This window comes from Rhinolophus hipposideros, assembly GCF_964194185.1.
Source record: "Rhinolophus hipposideros genome assembly, chromosome: X".
Classification (NCBI taxonomy): domain Eukaryota; kingdom Metazoa; phylum Chordata; class Mammalia; order Chiroptera; family Rhinolophidae; genus Rhinolophus; species Rhinolophus hipposideros.
In genome coordinates this window covers 4,069,550-4,091,257 of record NC_138046.1, presented here as the reverse complement: position 1 = coordinate 4,091,257, position 21,708 = coordinate 4,069,550, and the positions used below count along the sequence as shown (strand labels likewise).

Below are 21,708 nucleotides of genomic sequence, written 5' to 3'. Positions count from 1 at the left end.
TATGGACACACTCTCTGTAAACACTCCCCACATACCAGACGGACCTTACCCACTATTTTTGGTCTTTGCCTCACCAAGAGACCTCCTTCCTCAACCTGCTTTGTTGTCTCAGTGTGTCTCAAGCTTTCATGTATATAGAAATCTCCTAGAGGTCTTATTACAATACAGATTCTGATTCCACACATCTGGGGTGGGGCCCAAGAACCTGCATTTTTAACATGCTCCCAGGTAATGCTGATGCTCAGGCTGATAATGGGCCACATTTGGAGTAGGAAGACTTGCAGATACTGTTTCCATCAGTCCCATTTCAAAGCATCCTCTCCATTTACCATCAGGATTCCTTTTCTACTGAGGGTCGTTGGTGTATTAGAAAATGCAGCTTCCAGGCCTGCATTTTTATCAATCCCTACCTGTGTTATGTTGGGCAAATCATTTCTCATCTCCCCAAGACTTAAGTTTCCTTATCTGTAAAATGGAGCTGTCACCTACTACCCTGCAGTGATGTGAGGCCCGAGGAAATGACCAGGGCGTAGTGAAAAGCAGGCTGCACACTGAGATTCCCATGTACAAAAAGGTTCCGCGAAAGATAATACGAGCAGTGCCGGGTGGCTGCAGTCACACCTCCTATGCTCAGAAATTATTTCCACGACAAAACTGCAAATGGAGGCCATTAATACTAGATAGTCTGCATACTTTATTGAAAGTCACATGAACGGGCCCCAGGATCACATCCTTTTTTCTGATTTCATATATGTATTTCACATAGGCAGTCTTTCTAGCATCTATTAATGTGCTTGGTACCAAGTGCTTCTTTTCTTATGAAAATGAAGGCTTTTCTTCATCAAAAACAGCTCTTCATGGTGTCTTGCTTCTCTCTGCAATTATTAAATGCTTCTGAAGCTTTTTCTGGGCTTGTAATGTGTCAAGGCCATTTGTCTGCAGCTACATTAAAAACAGTATCATTGATCTACATTCTCTCAAAAGCAATTTTTTTCTACTCACAGAAATACTTGTCTACTACTTTATTTTTTTCTAGTTATTAACAATCAAGGAATTTCTTGAAAATGAAAGGATACTTCGCCATGATAGCCAATTATTTTAGCACTCTACATGACACTATTTCATCACTATAATTGAATGCTGAGTTTTGCCCCTCAGTGACTAGACACCACCACCACCACCCCCACACACTCGCTTTTCTAAACAAAAACCTCAATAATGTTTCTTATTCTAAATTATCTCGTAACTTTTGCTGTTACTGCAGAAAAACCTGGTAGGAATTTGGCCGAGAGGTACTGAGACCTTTTTGGCTTCTTGAACTGCATGTGTGGATGATGCCACTGTCTTGGGCTGAAATGTTACAAACTTGGTGAAGTACACGGACACACACAGGACCTTTTTTTTCTTTGAAAAACAGCTAAGCCAAGGACTTAAAAACTACCAACTGAAAAAGAAATCTTTCATCTCACAAGGTAAAATTCAATGATCTTTGTAAAACACTACCTACAGGGTATACTGAAGGTGAGGAGAGAGTCCCAGTAAGAAATCCCTTCCAGTCCAATTTTTGCTCCCCTGGAAACTGGACCTGCATTCCCTCCTTCCCCTCAAATGCTTTCCTTTTACTATTTTGTTAGGCTGGCAAGAGTCTGAGTTGTGCCAGCTCCAGTAATGTGGCCTCTGTGTGGCACAGGGAAAGCAGCATGGGGAACAGAGTCAGAAAGCCTGGATTCGAGTCACAGTTCTGTTATTTACTTTCCGTTTGACCTTGGGTGAGTTCCTTTAGCCCCCTGGGCCACAGACTGCAAATGAGGACAGCATCTACCTGCAAGTTGAAGGACTAAATGAGATCATGTGTATGGATGACCTAGCACTTAATAGGTGCTTAGTAAATGTTACCACCATCAGTTACATATTCACACTTCACCCACGGCCACTTTCTCTAACCTGCCAGCCAAGGCACGTGGATAACTTCCTGAAATTGCCACTCTCCAATTACCCTCCCCTTCCCATAGCCTCTACTGAATGACTATCTATCCCTCCAGCCTGGCTCAGGCCAGTCTCATTCCACAACAGTGAGCCTCACCACAGAAAGCTTTTGCTTTTTAAATCAGAGTGCGAAAGGGGAAACTCTAGGTTCATTCTTCACCGTTCTTTGGGTATAGCCCAGGGCAGAGGCAGAGCTAGCCAGCCACTGCTTTGTGGCCTCCAATCAGACTGGTGGACCCAACTCTCTAGGCAAGGCTCTCAATCAGTGTTCCAGAAAACACACAGCAATGTCATGGCCACATTTCTGGAACACCTGTTTTACTGGGATTGCAGTGGCTTTCTCTGGTTCTCAATAATCTTTCAGTATATGTAGTGCTGACTGTGGTATCTTCCACATGAAGAAAACCAAACTGAAACCATGTTTCTACCACCTTCAAAGGTACTGAGGCTGCAAACCTGCACACCTGCTTGCCTTAGTTAGTCATCTAATGGGACAGCAGAGAGGCCACAGCTCTGAGACCTGGGCTCAACAAGTACTACCGGGGTGAGAAGAGCAGGTCTCACAGGGATTGGATTCCCTTTGGGGGTGAGCAGCTGGTAGAATGGTGGCCACTTGGCTGGCTCTCTTGCTCTGGGTTTCTTGGCAACTTGGCCTTTGAGATGAAGTAGAGCTGAGAGAGTCCAACATGGCTACCTGGGCATGTCTTCATTGGGAATGACATCGAGTTTCCACTCAATTACTTCCAGACAGGCTCTCAGTGTGTTTAGCCCATGTGTTACTAATTCAGCAATAAACCACATTTAGAGTTCAGTCTCAAAAGTAACTGACTACTGCCTTTCCAAAGGCATCTCAGAGTAGGTTTGGGCACATGTGCATACTCTCATCTCTCATTCATATTTATTCTCTCTCTCTCTCTTTGCCTTCCTCCATCTCCCTCTATCTCACCCTCTGGCCTCCCCCACTCCCATGCCTCCATTTCTCTCAATATTGTAGTCAGTACACTAGCAGGGCCTTGCAAAAAGGGTCCAAGTTGGAAATCCCTTTCTCCCACACTGGGCCACAGAGACCCTCAAAACAGGCTATGGCACAGGCATCTGCATGGGGACATGAGCAATGCCACTTTCTCTAGCAGCGTCCCTTCAACAGTTAGGAATCAGAAATGTCTACTCCTCAGATGTCTCACTCACTACACCAGTTGTGTTTTAGTTCCTTTCCAACGGTTGACATGGCAAATGAGGAAGACTAGGAGCTTATGTCTAGGTTTTCATTTGGTGGCAAATATGTGGGGGCTTGCAAGAGGGTAACGGCCAAACTCCCAAAATGATGACCACTAGAGCCACCTATCATACTGTCCTTTGCCAGGTAAGTGAGGCGTAATGGAAAGAACCTTGAACAAGAGTCCAAGGGCCTGGGATCTTGTTTAGACATGGCTGCTAACTTGTTCTGCCTCAGTTTTCCCAATGGTAAACTAGGCGGTTAGACTAAATTATTACATTGAAAGTCTCTTCCAATCAAATACATTATGGGTTGTAAAAAGAGTGTTTTATCTCCGGGCTGTGGTTCTTGACCTTTATTGGGTCACAGGCCCATTCGAAATTCAGTCAAATGTTTTGGATATCTCCCCAGGAAAGGCACATTGTCGTAGTATTCTGCATACCATTTCAGAGGCTTCGTGAAGTTCCTGAATCCATGGGCACTGGGTTAAGGACTACTTTTTTTTAGGAAACAAAAGTTTATCTGCAGAAGGCAAACATGATACAACAGTGACAGCTGCCTGGCCTCAATCCATCTGAACTTTTTTTCCCCAGCATTTAACCCATAATTGGAACTCCTGCAGTAGAAACACAGTCTCCCTTTTTCAGAGAATTGTTTTCAACTTTTTTTTTTCTTTCTTAATTGCTTGGAAAGGAAGCTGTCGGGAGAAAACAGGCGGAAGACTAATTCAGAGAGACCTAGGTTTTGACATGCAAAACATGCTTTGCAGATTTGTCTTAAGCGGCTGCATGCAGGAGCAGGAAGGCCACCTTCCTGAGTCCACGTGGAGGGCTTGAGGGGGCATCACCCATGCTGTCTGGCCCCACAGGAGCACACAGGTTCTTGGCAACATATTGCAGCGCCAGCGCTCCAACCTGGCACCAGGGTATATATCCTTAGCAAGAAACATGTTATGATTCTCCATTGTTCAGGAAACGTTCCAGCACCCTGCTTCCAAGGTAAGCAATGGCCCCAACTCAAGTAGCTTTTGGTTCAGGGTAAGACCTCTGAGATCATTTGTTAGCCCCAATTCTCTCAGAGTTATGTGTCCTTTAAGGGAAGGCAGGAAATTCAGAGAAGAGTTGAAAACCGAGCTCTCCCTCTTCAATTCAGATCAGTCAGTGGAGTGCTTGGTTTTTGCAGAGCCTGGCTTGAGGGAGTTCAGCCATTCACAGTCCTACAGGAACTCAAGATAGAACTTCTGAGGGAATGAAGACAGAATACAAAAGAAAAATAGACCTGTTCTAGGACATGTGCAGCTTATTTTACAGCATCCCAGAGTCTGAAGGTACAGGGCCACAAAGGAGCTACTCTTCAGCACAAATTGATTCAGCACACAAGGGTTTGAAGAAGACCCTTTCAGAACCTGGAAAGGGTCTTCTGAGGCCAACCTGTAAGGGAAAGAAGAGAGTAAGGAATTAACTAGGACTAGTCAAGCACTAAACCGCCACTGAGCAGTGGGGCCTCGCTTGGTAGGTACTTAACCGTACAATTGGTCGCTAATCTTCTGATCAACAGGGGCTGTCGACGTAAAGGTCCTTATAACTTTGATGTCATAGAACAGTCCTAAGATGGTGCTATAATCAGAAATAGAAACTGTGTGTCTTCCGCTTCATCTCTAACCCCCCAAAAGTCTACAGGAGATGCAGAAGCCTGAAATCTCTGAGGTCACCCCCCCCAACATGGCCACAGCCTTTATGGCACTACAATAATTCTAAACTTCCTTTTACTGGGACTTCACCTCCATGAGGGCTGATAAGGAAAAACCTTATCTTCCCATGGACCTCTGAGGACTAGCAGTGACAAAAAAAAAAAAAAAAGGAAGCCTGGGGAGCACATGGACAGCTCTGTTCCAGACACCTGGGTCTCATTTATGTGTACATTGATCCATGTTATGCCAGCAATCTGAGAGTCAAACAATCAGAACTCCTAAATAAAGAAAGAAATTTCCATGGTCTTCCATGGCTCCTGTGACCTTAGCAAGTTACTTATCTCCTCTGAACCTCAGTTACTTTATTTGTTGAGTTGAAATACATAATATCCTCCGTATTTTTGGCATTTGATATGGATCAAATGAGCTAATATATATGAAAGTGTTTTACATTAGTCAAATATAAAGGACTAAGGATGAAGGTTCATGGGGGTACCTGAAGTAGTGATTTGGACTGAAGGAATGAAGTCCTACAGATACTAAGGTGGACACTCAGTACCTGCTGTGATACCAACACAGAAGTTATTGATCTTATAGACCCAAAGGATGTCAGAGTTAGAAGGTTCCAACCTTTTCATTTTACAGATTGGGAAATTAAAGCTCAAAGCAGGAAATGTACTTGCCTCAAATGTCATAGCTTAGGAATCCTAATAAATTTGATTCAAAGACAATTTATAAAACTACACTGTAGTTTGGTGTGGACAGAAAGAAAGGAAAGAAGAAAGAGACTTAAAAATGCAGAGAACCTCAGAATTGGAAGGCAGTAAGTGTAAGGGTCATGTAATTAATAGGGTAATGAACTGAGGCATGGAGGTGAGTTTCCACCCTTTGGGCCTACACGGTATTCCAGTCCTCAAAAACTCAGATCCCATAAAGAAGGTTTATGTGTAACAAGGTTCCGTAATTGGGTGGGAGGGGGGGGTAGACTACATACCTGACGCCTCAACTCTCATCTCCAGGAAGTCTGCCTTGAGAACTGTGGATAAGGGAGAAAAGATATTTCACTAAGAAATCAGAACTGGAAAATCAAAGCCAGAGTATGGGTGGCCCTTCCAGGCCAGTGCCAAAGTGGTCATTTGAAAAATGGGGAAGTGATTCCATCCAGATATTTCAAAGCATCTAGCTCCGTGCTTCTAGGTTGGGCTACCTCCATGACACATTTAAGACAGCCCAGTCAGTCTCCCAGACACAAAGACATCTTTCAGGTGCCAGACTTTGAATGCCAGACTGTGGGAGGCAAGGGGAGCCCACAGAAATTGACCCGGGACCAAATGCTACATTCTGTGGTTATCTTGAACAGGGAGAAGGGCCAATGCCATGGGAAACATGAATCCTCTGCTTTGAAGACCAAATCAGCCTTGCCTGGACTCTTGATGTGCTTAGGTCAGTCCTAAATTAGCCTTGTCTAGGGGCAGATAGAGTAAAAAGACAACCGTGAAGGGTCAAACCCTACATAATGTGGCCAGAACATCCCAGACACCAGCTGGTCCCAGGGCTAGATCCTCAGCATAGTTTTTCTTTTCTCTCTTAAGTTTATTTGTACCTACTCCCTGAGTGATCACATTACTATTCAAGGTTTTGATCACCACCAAATGTTGAGGACCCCCAACGCCAAAGAGCTACTATTCACATTTTGGCATATGTGAATGCCCCCATGAAGTACAGTGGCTGCACTCAACAGATGTGCCCCTAAATCTATGTAAGTCCAGCCCCAACTAGTCTAAGTTGCAATTACCTACTGGACATCTCCATCTGGATGTCCCAGAGAGGCTTCAAAAACACTGTGCCCAAAATTGAGTAGAGCAACTTTTCCACAAAACCTGTTCCTCCACAATTATTGTGAGCACCTACTTAATTACCTAAGCTAGATTTTTCTCTCTTAATCCTTTTCCAATGTTCCATGTTTGAAAAGTCAGCAAGGACTGATTAAGTCTACCTCATATCTCTCCTTCCATTTCATTCCTACTGGCAAGGCCATAGGTCAGGGCCTCATCACCTCTGGCTGGATGATAAGCCTCCTAATTGGTCTCCCTGCCTCCAGTCTTTATGTAACACAGTGAAATGCTAGGTCTCTCTGACTCCCATCTTGCTCAAGCCTGTGTTGTTCCCGTGGCCTTCAGGCTACTAGCTTCTGCTTAGTATTGCCTATAAACACGCTAATCATTGGAAAGATTCTGGTTGGGTCTTGACTTTTACCACTGTCCCTCCCATTTTCCCTTCCCTTGACACAGAAGAAGTCTGAACTCTGCACTTTCTTAAGATGGATTTGAGGATTAGGTCTCCCATCTTCTCTGTTGACATCTTGATCAGTAAACCTTTCCTTACTCCAAACTTTGATGTTTTGAGTTTTGACCTTTTGAAGCAAGGGGCACATGGACTTTGGACCAGTGACTTTTACTTTCCCATCTATCTTCCCCATCAGCAACATAATGATTTTTACAACTCAGCCAGCTCAGAATATGCATTATCATGCTTAAAAGTCTTCCATGACTCCCAATGGACTACAGTATAAAGGCCAATCTCCTTAGCATGTCATATAAGGCCTTTATAATCTGGTCCCAATCCATCTTCCTGGCCTCACTTCCAGCTAAGCTTCACTCTCCTCATCCCCACATTCTAGCCAAGGTAGAACACTAATCACTTCCTGAACCTGCCTTGTATAAGCTGTCTGCCATACTGAAAGGTCTTCCCCTCACTTCTCTTCTTAATGAACCACTTCTCATTTTCCTTTGAGTTAAAAAAAATTTTTTTTAATTGTTGTGGAAGGGAGAGGAATAAGGGAGAGAGGTCATTTAAATGTCATTTTACAGGAAGGTGTCCAAATGGGAAGCAAAAAGGGGCAGAGAAAAGTTTAAAGAGATCATCATTTTCATTACAGAGGAGAGAACAGCCTGGCAACAATGGCCATGGATGGCACTTACGGTGGTTAGCCTCAGGACCTTGACCAGTAGCCAGCACATAGGCGCACTGATGTTAAGTGGTGGTGAAAATGTGGGGGCCTAGACAGAAAGGGTGCGGAGTGGAAGGAATGTATGGGTACCTAGGATGGTGGCTCATGACATACTGAAGGACAGGTATACCGACTTTGGTCTTACCCACACTCCAGCCAAGATGGAATCTGGGGATAAGGATTAAATCTAGGTTCCAGAGGCCTAGACATAAGGTGGGTAGACTGTGCTCCAGCCTGGAGTGTCCCCTTGTGTTGTGGTTGGTCCAAGGCTTCCCCGAGTGCTAGATGACAAAGCCCAGGCAGTGGTTACCAACACTTCCATGCCCACAACACCTGTTTGGCTATACTTTCCCTAACAGAAGTCAGTCTGCCTTAAAGAGTCTATGGACTTTGTCCACGTGTCTTACAAAGTCCTTCTCAGTGCTCTGGCTCCCTGTCCAAGGATACAGATTAATCCTTCAGATTTTTCGGTGTATTTCAAGTTATCTTTCAAACCTCAGCTCAGACATCACCTCCTCTGAAGAGCTTCCCTTTAGACATGCCCAGTTCATTATGTTAACTGTAGTTTACTTCATTCCATTTCTTTGGTATGTATCTCTCATATGGCTTATTCTAAGGAGGAAGAAAGGTCCACCAGGAAGTATGAAATAGGCCTTCTCATACGTAGGTACTTTATTAAGAGTATTAAGCTTTCTCTTTCTCTCTCTCTCTCTCTCTCTCTCTCTCTCTCTCTCTCTCTCTCTCTCTCTCTCTCTCTCTCATTTTCTCCCACCTTCCCTTTCTTCCTCTCCCACTCTATCTGGTTTTCTTTTTGAGAAGGTGGACATTTGATTAGGCCTTCTTCAAAAACATCCTGGGTAAAAACGATATCTTCATCGTATCAGTAAGAGAAATCTGGGGCCGTGACCTCATTTTTATCTGTTCTGGTAGAATAAATGGTAAATTATTGTCTAAGGAGAATGTGGCCCAGCCTAGTGTTCCCTGTGGCTGACTGCCAAGCAGAAGTAGGATGACGTGCTGTGCGGAAACATGTCCTGGTGAGTCAGGTCCTGATTTTGACTAGATGATGTCGAACCTGCCTCAGTTCCACTGCTGATAAAGGCACACCGTTCTGCTTTTAACGGACCACCTAGAAGACTTACACTCCTGTCATCCATCAGGAAGCACAAGTTCAAGCTTTCTGATAAGCAACACGGTTGGGACTCAGAGGAGAAGAGTCCTCGAAGACTAAGCAACCATTTTCCCAAGTGTTCTAGTTGAAAGGGCCCCAAATGCCAGGCTTTGGACAGTCTGTACCAGCACTTGAGGAGAAGGAAGGCAGGCAGGGGAGAGGGAGGGAAAGAAGGAGGGAGGGAATAAAACAAAACAGAACAGATTTACAGGCCCTACTCTTGGAGAGTCTGTTTTAGAGGGTCTAGAGTGTAAGGCAGGAATCAGTCTTTGTGGTTTTTTCCCTTCAGTTTTTTCAAGGTGACGGATATGTGCAGCCAGTCTGAGAACCACCACCTAAATAGAATGTTTACCTCTTACATGAGTGCCACACTTATTCTAAGGCTGTTTATCTTAGAGTGTTGCATTCCATATATTCCTGTCAGCTGCCCTTTTAGAATAGAATAGGGTCTAAAGAAGTAAACTAACAACAACAAAAACATAAGACCTACATTGAGTATAAAGTTTTTATACTACTACTTGGTATGTTTGGTGTGTGAGTACTCTGTGTGTGTGTGTGTGTGTGTGTGTGTGTAGAGAGAGAGAGACAGACAGACAGATAGACAGACAGAGACAGAGACAGAGTCAGGGAGGCAAAGGCAACATGTAGAGAGAGATAAAGAGAGGCATGGGGAGACAGAGACATAACAGAGTTAAACAGATATGGATACAGAGAGACAAAGAAATAAGTAGAAAAACACAGAGAGACACAAAAAGACTGAGAATGACAGAGACATGGAAAGAAACAGTGTGAGAGAGACAGTGACAAACACAGAGACACACAGGTACAGAAACACAGGGTGAAAGACAGAGAGACAGAGTTGGAGGAAAGAGAAGGACAGAGAGATAGGACCAGAGAGACAGAGATACAGAGAGATAGAAAAAGAGACGATGAAAGAGCAAATGAGATGCTTATGGTACATTTATTAAAAAGTTATTTTGTTTCTCTTCTGGCATCTATGTCTCTTACCTTCCTGTTTTCCGGGAAGCTGTTTCAAAGAACCTGGTCCTGGAAGCCACCCTGTAAGCAGAAGCCAACCAAGTACCATGAGTCAGTTGCTGCGGAACATGTGTGACAAGCAATGGCTAATGGAAAGGAGAAGAGAAGATGAACCAGACGGGCCACCAATGCCAGGCCCTGCCTTAGCTTGCAAAGGACCTGGGTCTGAGGAGAAACCCAAGTATCGGAAAGGGTTTCAGAATGGCTGAATGGCTCAGACACCACTGGCACCCCCAAGGTTACAGTCAGTACCTTGTGTTTCCCATTGATTCAGAATGACCTAAGTATGGCGCCCCTTCAGGCTATTCCTGGGATAAATAAGTGAACAAATGTCTAGGTTTCAAAGTATATTTTTTGGCACTGTGTAAATACATTTAGCTAATAAGTCAAAATGGCGCAGGCTTTGAAAACTGTCCCCCCCATTTTACAATTCTGGAAAACAAGAAACACAAGAAAAAGGAACACCAGGAAGAAGCGTACTGAGAGGGGTCCCGAGTACTGGCAGAGGAGAGGTCAGCCGGGCTCGTTGTGGCCAAGCCAGGCTGCTTCCTGAGAGCCGCTATGGCCCCTGTGCAGCAGCTCCACCTCGGGTTCCTTGGTTTGCAGTCCAGCCTGACAAAAGTCTGCGGGACATCAGCTCAGCTCCTAACCTGGAAGCACCTCTTTGGAGAACCTGACTCATTTTGGAAGATTAAAAAAAAATAAAATACCCTTACTTAAAAAAAAAAAAAAAGCCTCAAGGCATAAGTACAATGAACAAATTTGTTCATTAAATTACTTTTAAAACGAGTAGCAATAACAAGATAATAAGAAAGATTTCCAGAGCCAAAGGAGCATGAAACAGAAGGTAATCTTATTGCCCTCCAGTGATCAGGGCAGCTAGGAAAAATGGGTCTCCTATTAGGCACTAAGTTCAAATTCTTCAGCTCTGAGGAAATCTCTCCGCCTTGAGTGCCGAGTGGAACACTTCAAACAGGGCTGGTCTGTGACATTCCCCTAGACTATGGAGTGGACGATGCCCTGGGGCTGTGTGCTGGACATGCTTCATAACCATAATGGTAATCCTGAAAGCACTCCTGGTGACCTAAGACTGGCCTTAGGTCAAAGCCGAGGACCGACCCTACTTACACAGAAGACGGGATTTCCCCCGCGTTGCCAGCTACAATATCTGGCTTTGGTTCTGGTTTCTGGGGAGCAGCTGCCCGGCAGGGAGGGTCTGGAGGCCTCATTGGGGGACGGATGATGGTTGGCTTTTCTCCTGGAGGCCGTACTTTGCTGAAACTGTCAGACTCTCCTGGAAGAGAGAACAACACTAAGAACTTGGATCGTTAGCCAAATGGAAGAGTACTCATGAGCAGGCAAGCAATATCAGTTGTCTAAGCCACCTCTCTTCACTCCCATTTCTTTTTGGTCAATAGGAACTCTGGACTTTTTTTTTTTTTTTTTTGCAATTCTTTTAGCAGCTATCCCTTCAGAAAGTCTATGTTTGAACCTCAGCTCTGAAGGTCATATTTCTGTGACGTAGGGTATGGCACCTCAATGTGCTAGTCTCAGTTTCTTCATCATTATAATCAAGACCAACAATACATTACCTTGCAGAGATAGTGAGAGAATTTAATGAGGTTCTTATATGTTCAGTACAGTGCCTGGCACACAGTAGGTGCTTAGTTGATATTTGATGACGAATTTGAATTTGTTCCTTTCATCATCACCAAAACTCAGGCCCCTTTCACTTAGGCCTTAACTGTTGTACCAGCCTCCCGACTCGCCTTCCTTCCTCTGTGCCTCTAGTTTCCAGGTGAGTCAGTACACGAGAAATATACATAACTTTTTATAAAACATTTCTGGCAGGAGGATGGTGAAATGGATGCACTCACACATTGCTGGCGGCACTGTACACTGGGTTTTTTCTATCTAGATAGCCATTGTGGAACAATGCAGATGAAATGCAAAATCATACACAGGAGACAGTTCATACCCGTTGATCCAGTCAATCCACTCTGGGGATTAGGCCCAAAGGAATTTAACCCCAAATAAAATAAAATTAAATTAAAAAAACAATTGGCACAAAAACCTGCTTCTTAAGAGCAAAAAGTCAGACTGAACCACAAAGGCTAAGCAAACGAGTCAATTCTTACAAGCATCTAACCAGTACATACTGTGCATGAACCCACAAGCACTTGGGCCAAGTCCAAAAATATACGCACATAAAAGAAGTGAAAAGAAGTTGACAAGAAGTGCTCGTGGCCTCATGAGGCCATATATAAACAGACATGTGCACGAGTGCTAGTAGGTCTTGACATTCATTCAACTATTGTTACTAAATCAAGGTATTCAGTAAGCTTTCTTGTATAAAACCTTTTAAGGTAAATATACAAAATATCACCTTTAATCCAGATAATACATGCTGTTGTAAGATTTACCCTAAGTATTTTTACACAATTTTTCTTCCCTTAAACATCTTCCCAGGTGGCTATAAAATGCACAGATTAAAGTTCAAAATCATCAACATAAATTAAAGGCCCTCTAGGTGCTGGTCCCAAATTATCACCGCGGGCACTAACTCTAGACTCTAACTACCAGCTCTACTCCAGTCAATCGATCTCCTCACTACCCTCCCAAAGCAAGCCCTTGACTCTGACATCTAGGTGAGACAGTGTGGGACAGGGTAAAGTACTGCGTCTGGAGTTGGGCAGACCTACCTTTGAGGCCTTGTTCCACTGCTTCCAAGCTGTGGAGCCCTAGGCAGTTATTTCCCCTCTTTGACTATCAACTTCTTCCCCTGGGAAATGGATATAATAACGCCTCCTCACCAGGTTGTAAGGACTGAATTAGATGACCTAGAGAAAATGCCTAGCATCCAGCAGGGGTAAATAGGTGTTATACTTTGTTCTGCTTCGTGCCCGATATTTGCCCGTTCTCATGTCTTATCTGTACTGAGTGTTCAACACTCAGCTCAGCTCTCACCTTGCTAACACTCCAGCTGGCGTAGGTAATTCCCACCAACGTGCTTACATGGATGGGAATTATATATAGTATGGGATGCCATTCTAGTGCAGGAGACGATATGAAAAGCAATCATGGTAATATAATGTGACTGATGGTCTAATGGAGGAAAGAACCAAGCAGTAGTCATGTGCATACATGTGAATTCTGTCTCTCCATCTAGACTGCATCTTACATTTCTAGACATGCCATTCCCCTTAGCACCAGGCTAGGTACACAGAATCGCAACAAAAACAATGTCCACAATTGTAACAATCTGATTTTCCTAACACACTTTACACCATTCAAAGCACTTTTCCAGATAACTATTTGGTGTCACAGTAAGCTTGGGAGGAAAGAATAGATGGACCTTACCTTCTCCATTTTACAGAGAAGGAAACTGAGGTTCAGAAAGATGGACTGACTCATCCACCTAGTTAGGTAGATGGTAGAGGGATGACTGAAACCCTTGTCTCCTGTTTCTGTATCCACTGTTCCTCCCAGTGCTTGCTGTTTTGTTGTTATTATTAGTAGAAGTAAAGACAGTGGTTAGGGCAATAACACAATTGGTAAAAAGTTTAGCTACCTTTTTATTGAATACCGGTTCTGTTCCTGGTCCTGCAATACTCTACTCAGTGCTTTATGCATACATCCTCATTTAACACTGGTTATAACCCTGCAAGGTAGCAACTGTTATCCCATTCTACAGTTGAGGAAACAGACACTGAGATGAAAAGTAACCTTGTTCACTGGCAAAAGTCCATCTGATTTCCGAAGCCCATGTAGTCCCAAGCACCAGTGGTTTTCAACCCTGGCTACACATTGCGAACATTCAAATCATATCATCCCCATCCCCATCCCCAGAGATCCTAGTTTAATTGACTGGGGCAGGACCTGGGTATGGGTATTTTTAAAAGCTCCCCAGGTGATGCTATGTGTGTGTTGTTAGAGGCCACATGATGCTGCTGGCTCACTGCAGATCACAGACTCCCAGAGCTGACAACGCTCTCCCATTTCTTCTGGTTACTGGAGGAGGTATTGAACAGGAAGCATATGCTGTAGTTAGTGCCAAAAAACATTTACCTGAAGCTGTGTCCATCCTAGGGCTATCACTTCCCTTGATGAGAGAAGCAGATGACACCCCCCGAAATAGGAACCCCATTCCTTCCCAAGTTACAGCCACATCTAACTGGACATCAACCCAAGGCCTTGGAAGACAAATGTCATTAGTTAGCCTTGTATCCTCCTAGGTTCTTTATTGGGAGCTCCAACTCGATTCATTACAAGTCCAACTTTGCAGTTAAGAGCAAAGGGTGGTCTTGGTTGAAAGACCTGCATTTTGTTACCTCCTTACTCTAACTTGCCACAGGGAAGTCACAATGACAAACCGAGGGAAGTCACAATGACAAACCGCGGAGGCAGGGATGGAAGAGTAAGACAACTGGTAGTCCAGAGACCTAGATTCCAGGCTTAATGCTAAAACCAACTTGTTGTGTGACCTGAGGCAGATCACTTTCCTACCTGCACAATGTGGACTTGGATTGTTTTCCAGATCAATGTGTCCATATAAGTCTGTAGACCTCTGTCTCTCCCTACTGACTGTTACATGCTGCTGTCAGGTCAGCATACAACTCTTAGAAGTCAGTCTGATCAAGTACTGAACCAGCTTGAAACAATCTCCAGATAAACAGATGACAGATAGATAAGTAGATAGATAGACAGATAGACAGACAAATAGATAGATAGATAGATAGATAGATAGATAGATAGATAGATAGATAGATAGATAGATAGATGATAGAGATTTAGATTTCACAGCTTCCTGTTGCCTGCGCAATAAACTGAAACGTTTTCAACTTGGAATTCACTACCCCCTTCCATTTGGCTTCAGCTCACCTTTCTGATCTCCCTTTCTGCCATTTTTCTTCACGTATCCTACAGTCCACATAAGCAGTATCATTTGCTGTTTCATGTACGTTTTAGAATTAATCATCTCTTTCCTAGATGCCCTTTACCTTATTCCCGCATGCCCAAATTTGCATCACCATCAAGACTCAGCTTAAGTGCCATATCAATTTGTTAGCCTCATATGCTCGAAGTAACTCTGCCTGACTCTTAAGGCACGAATCATCTTACACTTCAAATCAGGGCTCTTTGTTCTGTTGGCTCTAGTTCTCCTACTGAGAAGATTCAGGTAGGATTCATCCCTGTAATTACCAGAGGCTCAAGTAAACTGCTTTGCATGGGACTGGTATTTAGGAGATATTTATTGAATAAAGAAAAATGTAGTTCAGTCGTTTGGCAGGACAAAGGATATATCAAAGGACACGCCCAGGATATACCCAAATTTCAGGGCTATTCTGAAACCTAAACTGAAAGGTGTTCAACATACTGGCCATTTCTGGAGAGCTTTTGTGCCCAGACTTATGCTTTCACAAGTAAGGCACACACATGATCTAACATAGACTTCACCTTCCAAGGGCTTAAAACTGAGTTGAAGTCACACTCATGGGAAATAAGTGTGAATACTGTACGTCAGCATCCACCTTAGTGGATTGAGCTTGAGTGCCAGAAGATGTTAGGTAAGAGAGAATTGCCTGGGGCAGGACTGTGAAAAGACTTCAGGGTGGGAATAAGACTCAAGCTGGACCTTACCAGATAACTAAGAACCCTTCCTTGCCCCTTCCCATCATGAGGGTGCAAAGAGCAGTTCTTAGCTCTTTCATGTCATCTATATTTGAGGCTTGAGGCTTCTCATAGGTTCCCCAACATAGGGAAGAGTAGACATTTACCATGTTCCACGCCTGCCATTTTATGCACCCTACCAGTAGGTAGGCAGGTGTCGTGATGCAAGAGCCATGAATTGTTGGCAAAAAGCTCAAGTCGTCTAACTTTATCACGCAGCCTTTTCAGCACTTCCAAATAGTAAAGTTGGTTCACTGTTTGTCCAGTTGGTACAAATTCACAATGAATAATCAATCTGATATCAAAAAAGGTTAGCAACATTGTTGCAACCAGTTCGTGAACTTCATTGTGAGACCTCCTATTACCATGTGCGTTGTATACCTAATCTTACTTAACACCACAAAAACCTTGCCTGCAATGTAGGCGTTACCCCCACTGACAGTTGAGAAAACTGGCTCAAAGAAGTGAAGTTTACCTAACTAAGATCGTGGAGCTAGTAATTAGCCTCCTATAAAAACAATGCTACTACTTACTGCGTACACATTATGTGCACACAGATACTTCTTTGATTCAGCAACCCCATGGGCACAGTTATTTTTATCATTTTACAAATGAGAAAACTAAGGCTCAGACATTGTGACTTGTCCGAGGCCACACAGCTAGAATGAGAAGCCCAGGTCACATGTGAGACCCCACTAAGCCTTTTAAGTCTATGGTCTTTCTACCAAACTCTACTTCCTCTTAATTTCTTTTAAACCTTGGTTCACAGCCTGGCTTTTACTGGACATGTGACCGCTCTTTCCAGCCCAACCTGTTCCTTCCCTCCCCTTTCTCTGTCAAATGACCATAACCAAAGAATCTTAGCATTGGTAGATTTCTTAGGACCTGATGGGTATCAGTCTTCAACCTTAAGCAACTTTCTTCCTCCTTTCCTTATATCCATCTACACCAACCTGAGGGTACAGAGTAAGGGGAGGTCATTTCCCATTGTAGATTCCCCCAGTCTTCTAGAATTATCTCTTTCTACGATACTCCTCTATACTCACTTTCAAGCCTCTTTCTCCTTTAGCCACTAATTACCAATCTGGAGTTAGGCTCCAGAAAAGGCAGAGAATAAAAATGAAGCAAGTAGATTATTAAAGCATAATGAGTCCAAACCATAAAATATGGGTAACCGCCAGCACATCCCATTACTGCACGGGCAAGTCTTTTCCAAACACATTTAGAGCAGATAGAAGTGTCACTCATAGCATTAGTGACCCCAGTGGAGAACTGGGTCTAACAAGCACTATTTCTCCAAGCCCAAGAGCTTGCCACCAGAATGCAGTCTTTCCTCTCCCATAAGACTCAGGAAAAGAGCTAATAAGGGCTCCTGAAGCCGTATGTCACAAGGGTCCCAGTGTGGATGTATTCTCCACTTTTATCTCAGAACCTCAGACCCAGTGAAGGGCTCCTTGCCCCATGCTCCCACTGGATTTAGTCTCACCCCCCATTAGAACATGTATCACACTGCACTGGGACTGGTTGCTTGCATGCCAGCCTCACCACGGACCTTTGGAAGGCAGGGACCATGGCCTTTCATCGTTGTCTCTCATGCCACATAGCACTGTGTCTGAATAAATAAACAAATACATGTAAGTATATGTCTTCCCCCTCCATTCCCCAAAGGAAAGCCCCAAGTCACTTTTAGAAGCTATACAAAAGCTTTGTCCAAAGCCAGGCATATAAGAGGCAGTAACATCAAAGGGAGGAAACTGGACTTATAATAATTTGACTCCCCCCAAACTGGATGCTTCTTAGAAAACAGAAAGGGGGAGGTAGCTAAAGTTGCTTATAAAATAAGAATGTGGTACCCAAGAAGTCTAGGTTGAAGCCACATCTTACAACCTGGGTGACTGCGTAATTTTTTTTCACTTCCCTGAGCTTCAGTTTCTCCACCTGTGAAATGGGGAGAATAAAACCTATCTCATAGACCTATCAGAATGATTAGATACAACAGAAGAGGAGAAAATATCCAGTTCTATGTCTGGAACAGAAAACAGCCCTTGACGAAACTACATCAGCAAATAATATTGACTTTATTGTAAAGTTGACTGCCATGGAACAAAGCAATTTAACATGCACCTTGCTAAGAAAGGTGCTATTTTTAATTGGTAAGGAAAAATGTGGAGAATAGCAAGTCCACTTGAATGTTGGATCAATGCAAGGGGTGAACATGGGGGACAGGTCAAGGGCATAGTTGGATTCCCTAAAGAACGAGGCCAGTGCATCGACCCTCAGGATGGTCGGCGAAGCTCTGAACCACAGAGCTGAAATGGAATGACAACAGTAAGTGGGTCTGCTGCAGTCGCAGCTCCCTCCCTCTGACACCGCCAGTCAGGCTGTTGGCCAGCACCTGGGGCTAAGAACTATCAGTTATAGCTTAGAGTCCAGGCTGTTCTGATGCCTGGGATCTACCATGGGAGAGGCAGCCAACATGGGGAGGAAGGGAGGAACTAGGGGGTGGGGTGGGCAAGGTCAAAGTGGCAACTACAGCAGCGGTTCAGTTACTTCTCCACCAAGGCCAAAAGAACTAGCTCAGTTCTGCTTTCTGTAGCCAAGGCTGGAGGCATGGAGCCTTGGAAAAAGCTGCATCACGCTAGCCTGCTGCTAACTAATTTAAGGCGGAAAGCAAAGCCAGGAAATGCTGTGGCGCAAATTTACACAGTCTGGCTGATACTGGACAGTCAGATCACTACTTCCAATAACTAAAACCATTAGCTCAGAGCAGCTGCCACCAGCAGTCCGGGCCGGACTGTGGAGAAAGGGGACAAGGGGAACGCCCCTGAGGTGTAACTTTGCAGCAGAAGTTGGTGAGGGCAGAACTGTTAGGGACGGCTGAGTTACTGTGTGTGCTGAGCTGATAGGATCTGGCTGACCTCAAGGCTTGGCGGCAGGCAAGACAAGCTTTACTGTGATGAATTTAAGTTGAGTGACCCAGCTCTTTACCACATTGATGGGAAGGTCAATATATGACTTATAAATTGAAGCAGATGTCTACACAGAAGTCTGGCCTTACTTGGCTGCTTCCCAGAAGAGGCAAATCTTACAGCGGGGAAGAGCAGGGGGAGGAAATGAATAACATATTTTGAATATTGATTACATGTTAGGTACTTTATTTGTTATTCATTTTGAACCCTAGCAATAATTCTGTGGAGTGAACTGTTTCTCTCATTTACAGACATGGGAACAAGGTGTGAAGAGGTTAAATAACTTACGGCTACTCACACAGATGCATCTGTGGGTCCAGCCAGAGAACACACAGTTACTTAGTGAAAATCTTATGGGATCCCCACAGAAGAGCTTTTACTCTGAATTGTGCCCTGAGACAATGTCACCAACCCAAATTGAAGTTGTTATATGCAACAACCCATGGGAGAAAATGCTTCTTAGAAGCATGCTCTGGCCTCAAAAACAGAAGAGTTAGGCATTACCTGAACAACTGGCTTGTTACCTCAAGAACTTGGAATTATATAACCATTGAGGTTTTTGTTTGTTTGTTTGTTTCGTGTTTTTTTCCTCTTTTCGTTTTCTCTAGAATTTTGGAGCCAAATGTTCCAGCCAGTGTGTAAGGCTTCACAGCAAACCTTTTGTGTACTAACACCATTCTTGCCATCGCCCTACTATCCTACCTTTTTCTCCCTCTTGGCTTCACTTTTTCTTACCCACACTCTAGAGGCTAAGGCAGAGGTCAGCAAACTTCTCCTGTAAAGTATCAGATAGTTAATATTTTGGGCTTTGCGGGCCATAGGTCTCTCTTGCCAGTCCTCAGTTGTGCTATTATAGTGTGCAAGCAGCTCTAGGCTGTAATTTTGGCCTGTACATGAAGGGACATGTGTGCGTCTGTGGACATGGACATTTGAATTTCATATGATTTTCACATGTTATGACATATTATTTTTCTTTTGATTTTTTCCCCCACCATTTCAGGCCACAGTTAGCTAAGCCTCAAGCAGGGAGTGACCTTGTATGTCTCATTCATTCTAATATTCTCAATACCTACAATAGGCCGGGTGTACAACAAGGACTCAATAAATGTTTGATTATGGAATATATTCTTTTTTACTGCTGTGAAGTTCTTATATACTTTTCTATATATTGAAGTGCCTTAAATCCTTTTTGGAACAGGACAGGATATAAAAGATAAATCATATTTTCAGAAAGTCATCTCGCTTGGAAGTAAAAGACAGTGTCTAACCACTGTGCTGTACACCTAAAACTAATATAAAATAATATTTAATGTCAGCTGTAACTGAACAAAATAATTTTAAAAAGTAAAGAGAATAAATAAATAGAAGAACCAGGTTCGGATCTAAGGCTTTGTGATACCTATCATAGTCCATATTCGTTCCATTATAAATAATATAGACTCACCCCCCCAAAGTCCATTGGATTTGCCCAACCTCCCTACATGAGTGTCCACATGGAATAACCAATTAAATTTGCAGAAGTCAGCAACACCTTGAATTTGTAATTTACGAAGTCCAGAGTTTCGCAGAAGTTGTGTCCCTTTGTCCCTATTTCTATTAAACTGAAAAGTGAGAATGAGAAAACAACAGTTCGCAGTTCCAAAGCTTCTGATAAAGAGGTAAGGTGACAGGTCTGCCTTGGTGAAAATAACATAGGCTTTGGTGCCTTCCAGACTTGGTAAGTCTGAGAACACAGCTCTGCCAATTATAGCCTTTGGCAAGTCACTTACCACGAGGAGTTTCAGGTTTCCAGTAGAAAAAATAATAATAATACATTCTTCACAGTGAAGTTGTAAAGATGAAAAATAGTATGTCAACAGCTAGTACTGTGTCAGGCACATAGCAGGTACTTAATGAATGGCAACAGTAGCAATAATAATATTAATAAATATCATTATTAATTTACTGTATGAATAATGATTGCCTACTATGTGACAGTCAGGCATTGTTCTAAGCACCTGGGGTACAGTGGCAAATATAATAAAACAGGCCCCACATCCCTGCCCTGGTGGAGCTTACATTCTCGTGATTATTGTGAATGGTTTCTATGTTCTTGTCCACCATTCCCACATCAGTGGTAGCAAACTGGAACCGATTTCTACTTAAATATCTCCAACTACAGAAAGATCTCAAGGTGCAAAGTAGTTGGGTTCAGTTCTGGTTCCCATAGGATCCCCAAGCAAGCACTTACCCTCCTTGTGGTGAACCAGGGGCCGAGGAGCTGGTCTCTTTACGTAGAAAGAGGGGACCTTGCTGGGTCCAGAGCCAGGCACAGGTCCATTGGTGGCCTTTGGTAGGGCCTTGGTCCCTGCATCCTGCAGCCGAGACACCAACTTCCCTACGTCCACCTCAAGGGAGGACTCCAGCTTGCCATCTGAAACAGGCCTGTTTGGGGACTTTCTCCCAGGATCAGCTTCCCCACTCTTCTGAATAGGCAGTTTGGGGGCTTCGATACTGCTGGCAATAGTACCATTGGGTGTTCGATGTTGGACTTCATCTAGTAAAAGTTGGTGCAAAGAGGGAGGATTAATGATAACCTTTATCACCTTATCATTTCACATTTACACTGCTGCCACCACCTTAGGGGTCAGGGCCAAGGGGAGTCCCTCCACAGTTTCCCTACTCTGGTCCCAGGCAACATATATGGTCCTGCTTTTCATAACCCTAACACAACTGCCATCAGACTAGAGAACAAACAAAAACAATTACCAAAGGATTGCAAATAATAGTAGTAGAGACATAAACAAAAGATCATGTGCTTCCAGGGCACATCTTGTGGCAGAGGCCATCTTTAAACCTCTAGCACTTCGACCATCTTAAAACAATGAAGTGAGCAGTGACAGAGATTCCTTCTCCCACATGCTTTAGGCCCAACATCTGCTACATGTTTCTATCTGGATACTTTCCTCTTCTGCTGGA

At 43.7% G+C, this 21,708-nt stretch overlaps 1 protein-coding gene across 5 annotated transcripts in view; it reads right to left on the bottom strand.

The window, feature by feature from the left end:
* Nucleotides 1-675: 675 nt before the first annotated feature.
* OPHN1 (oligophrenin 1) overlaps nucleotides 676-21,708 on the bottom strand; it is a 314,749-nt gene continuing 293,716 nt past the window's right edge. For 2 of the 5 annotated variants that reach the window (XM_081043826.1, XM_081043827.1), the window contains exons 21-26: nucleotides 20,981-21,286; nucleotides 17,334-17,393; nucleotides 11,240-11,402; nucleotides 10,082-10,132; nucleotides 5,887-5,928; nucleotides 4,494-4,632 (exon numbers count right to left, since the gene is read on the bottom strand). In XM_081043826.1, the coding sequence (XP_080899952.1) occupies nucleotides 5,895-5,928; nucleotides 10,082-10,132; nucleotides 11,240-11,402; nucleotides 17,334-17,393; nucleotides 20,981-21,286 (614 nt within the window). In that variant the 3' untranslated portion in view covers nucleotides 4,494-4,632; nucleotides 5,887-5,894. Of the gene's footprint in view, nucleotides 4,633-5,886; nucleotides 5,929-10,081; nucleotides 10,133-11,239; nucleotides 11,406-17,333; nucleotides 17,394-20,980; nucleotides 21,287-21,708 lie in introns of all 5 variants that reach the window. The other 3 variants (XM_081043828.1, XM_081043829.1, XM_081043830.1) reach the window with 2 other exon arrangements.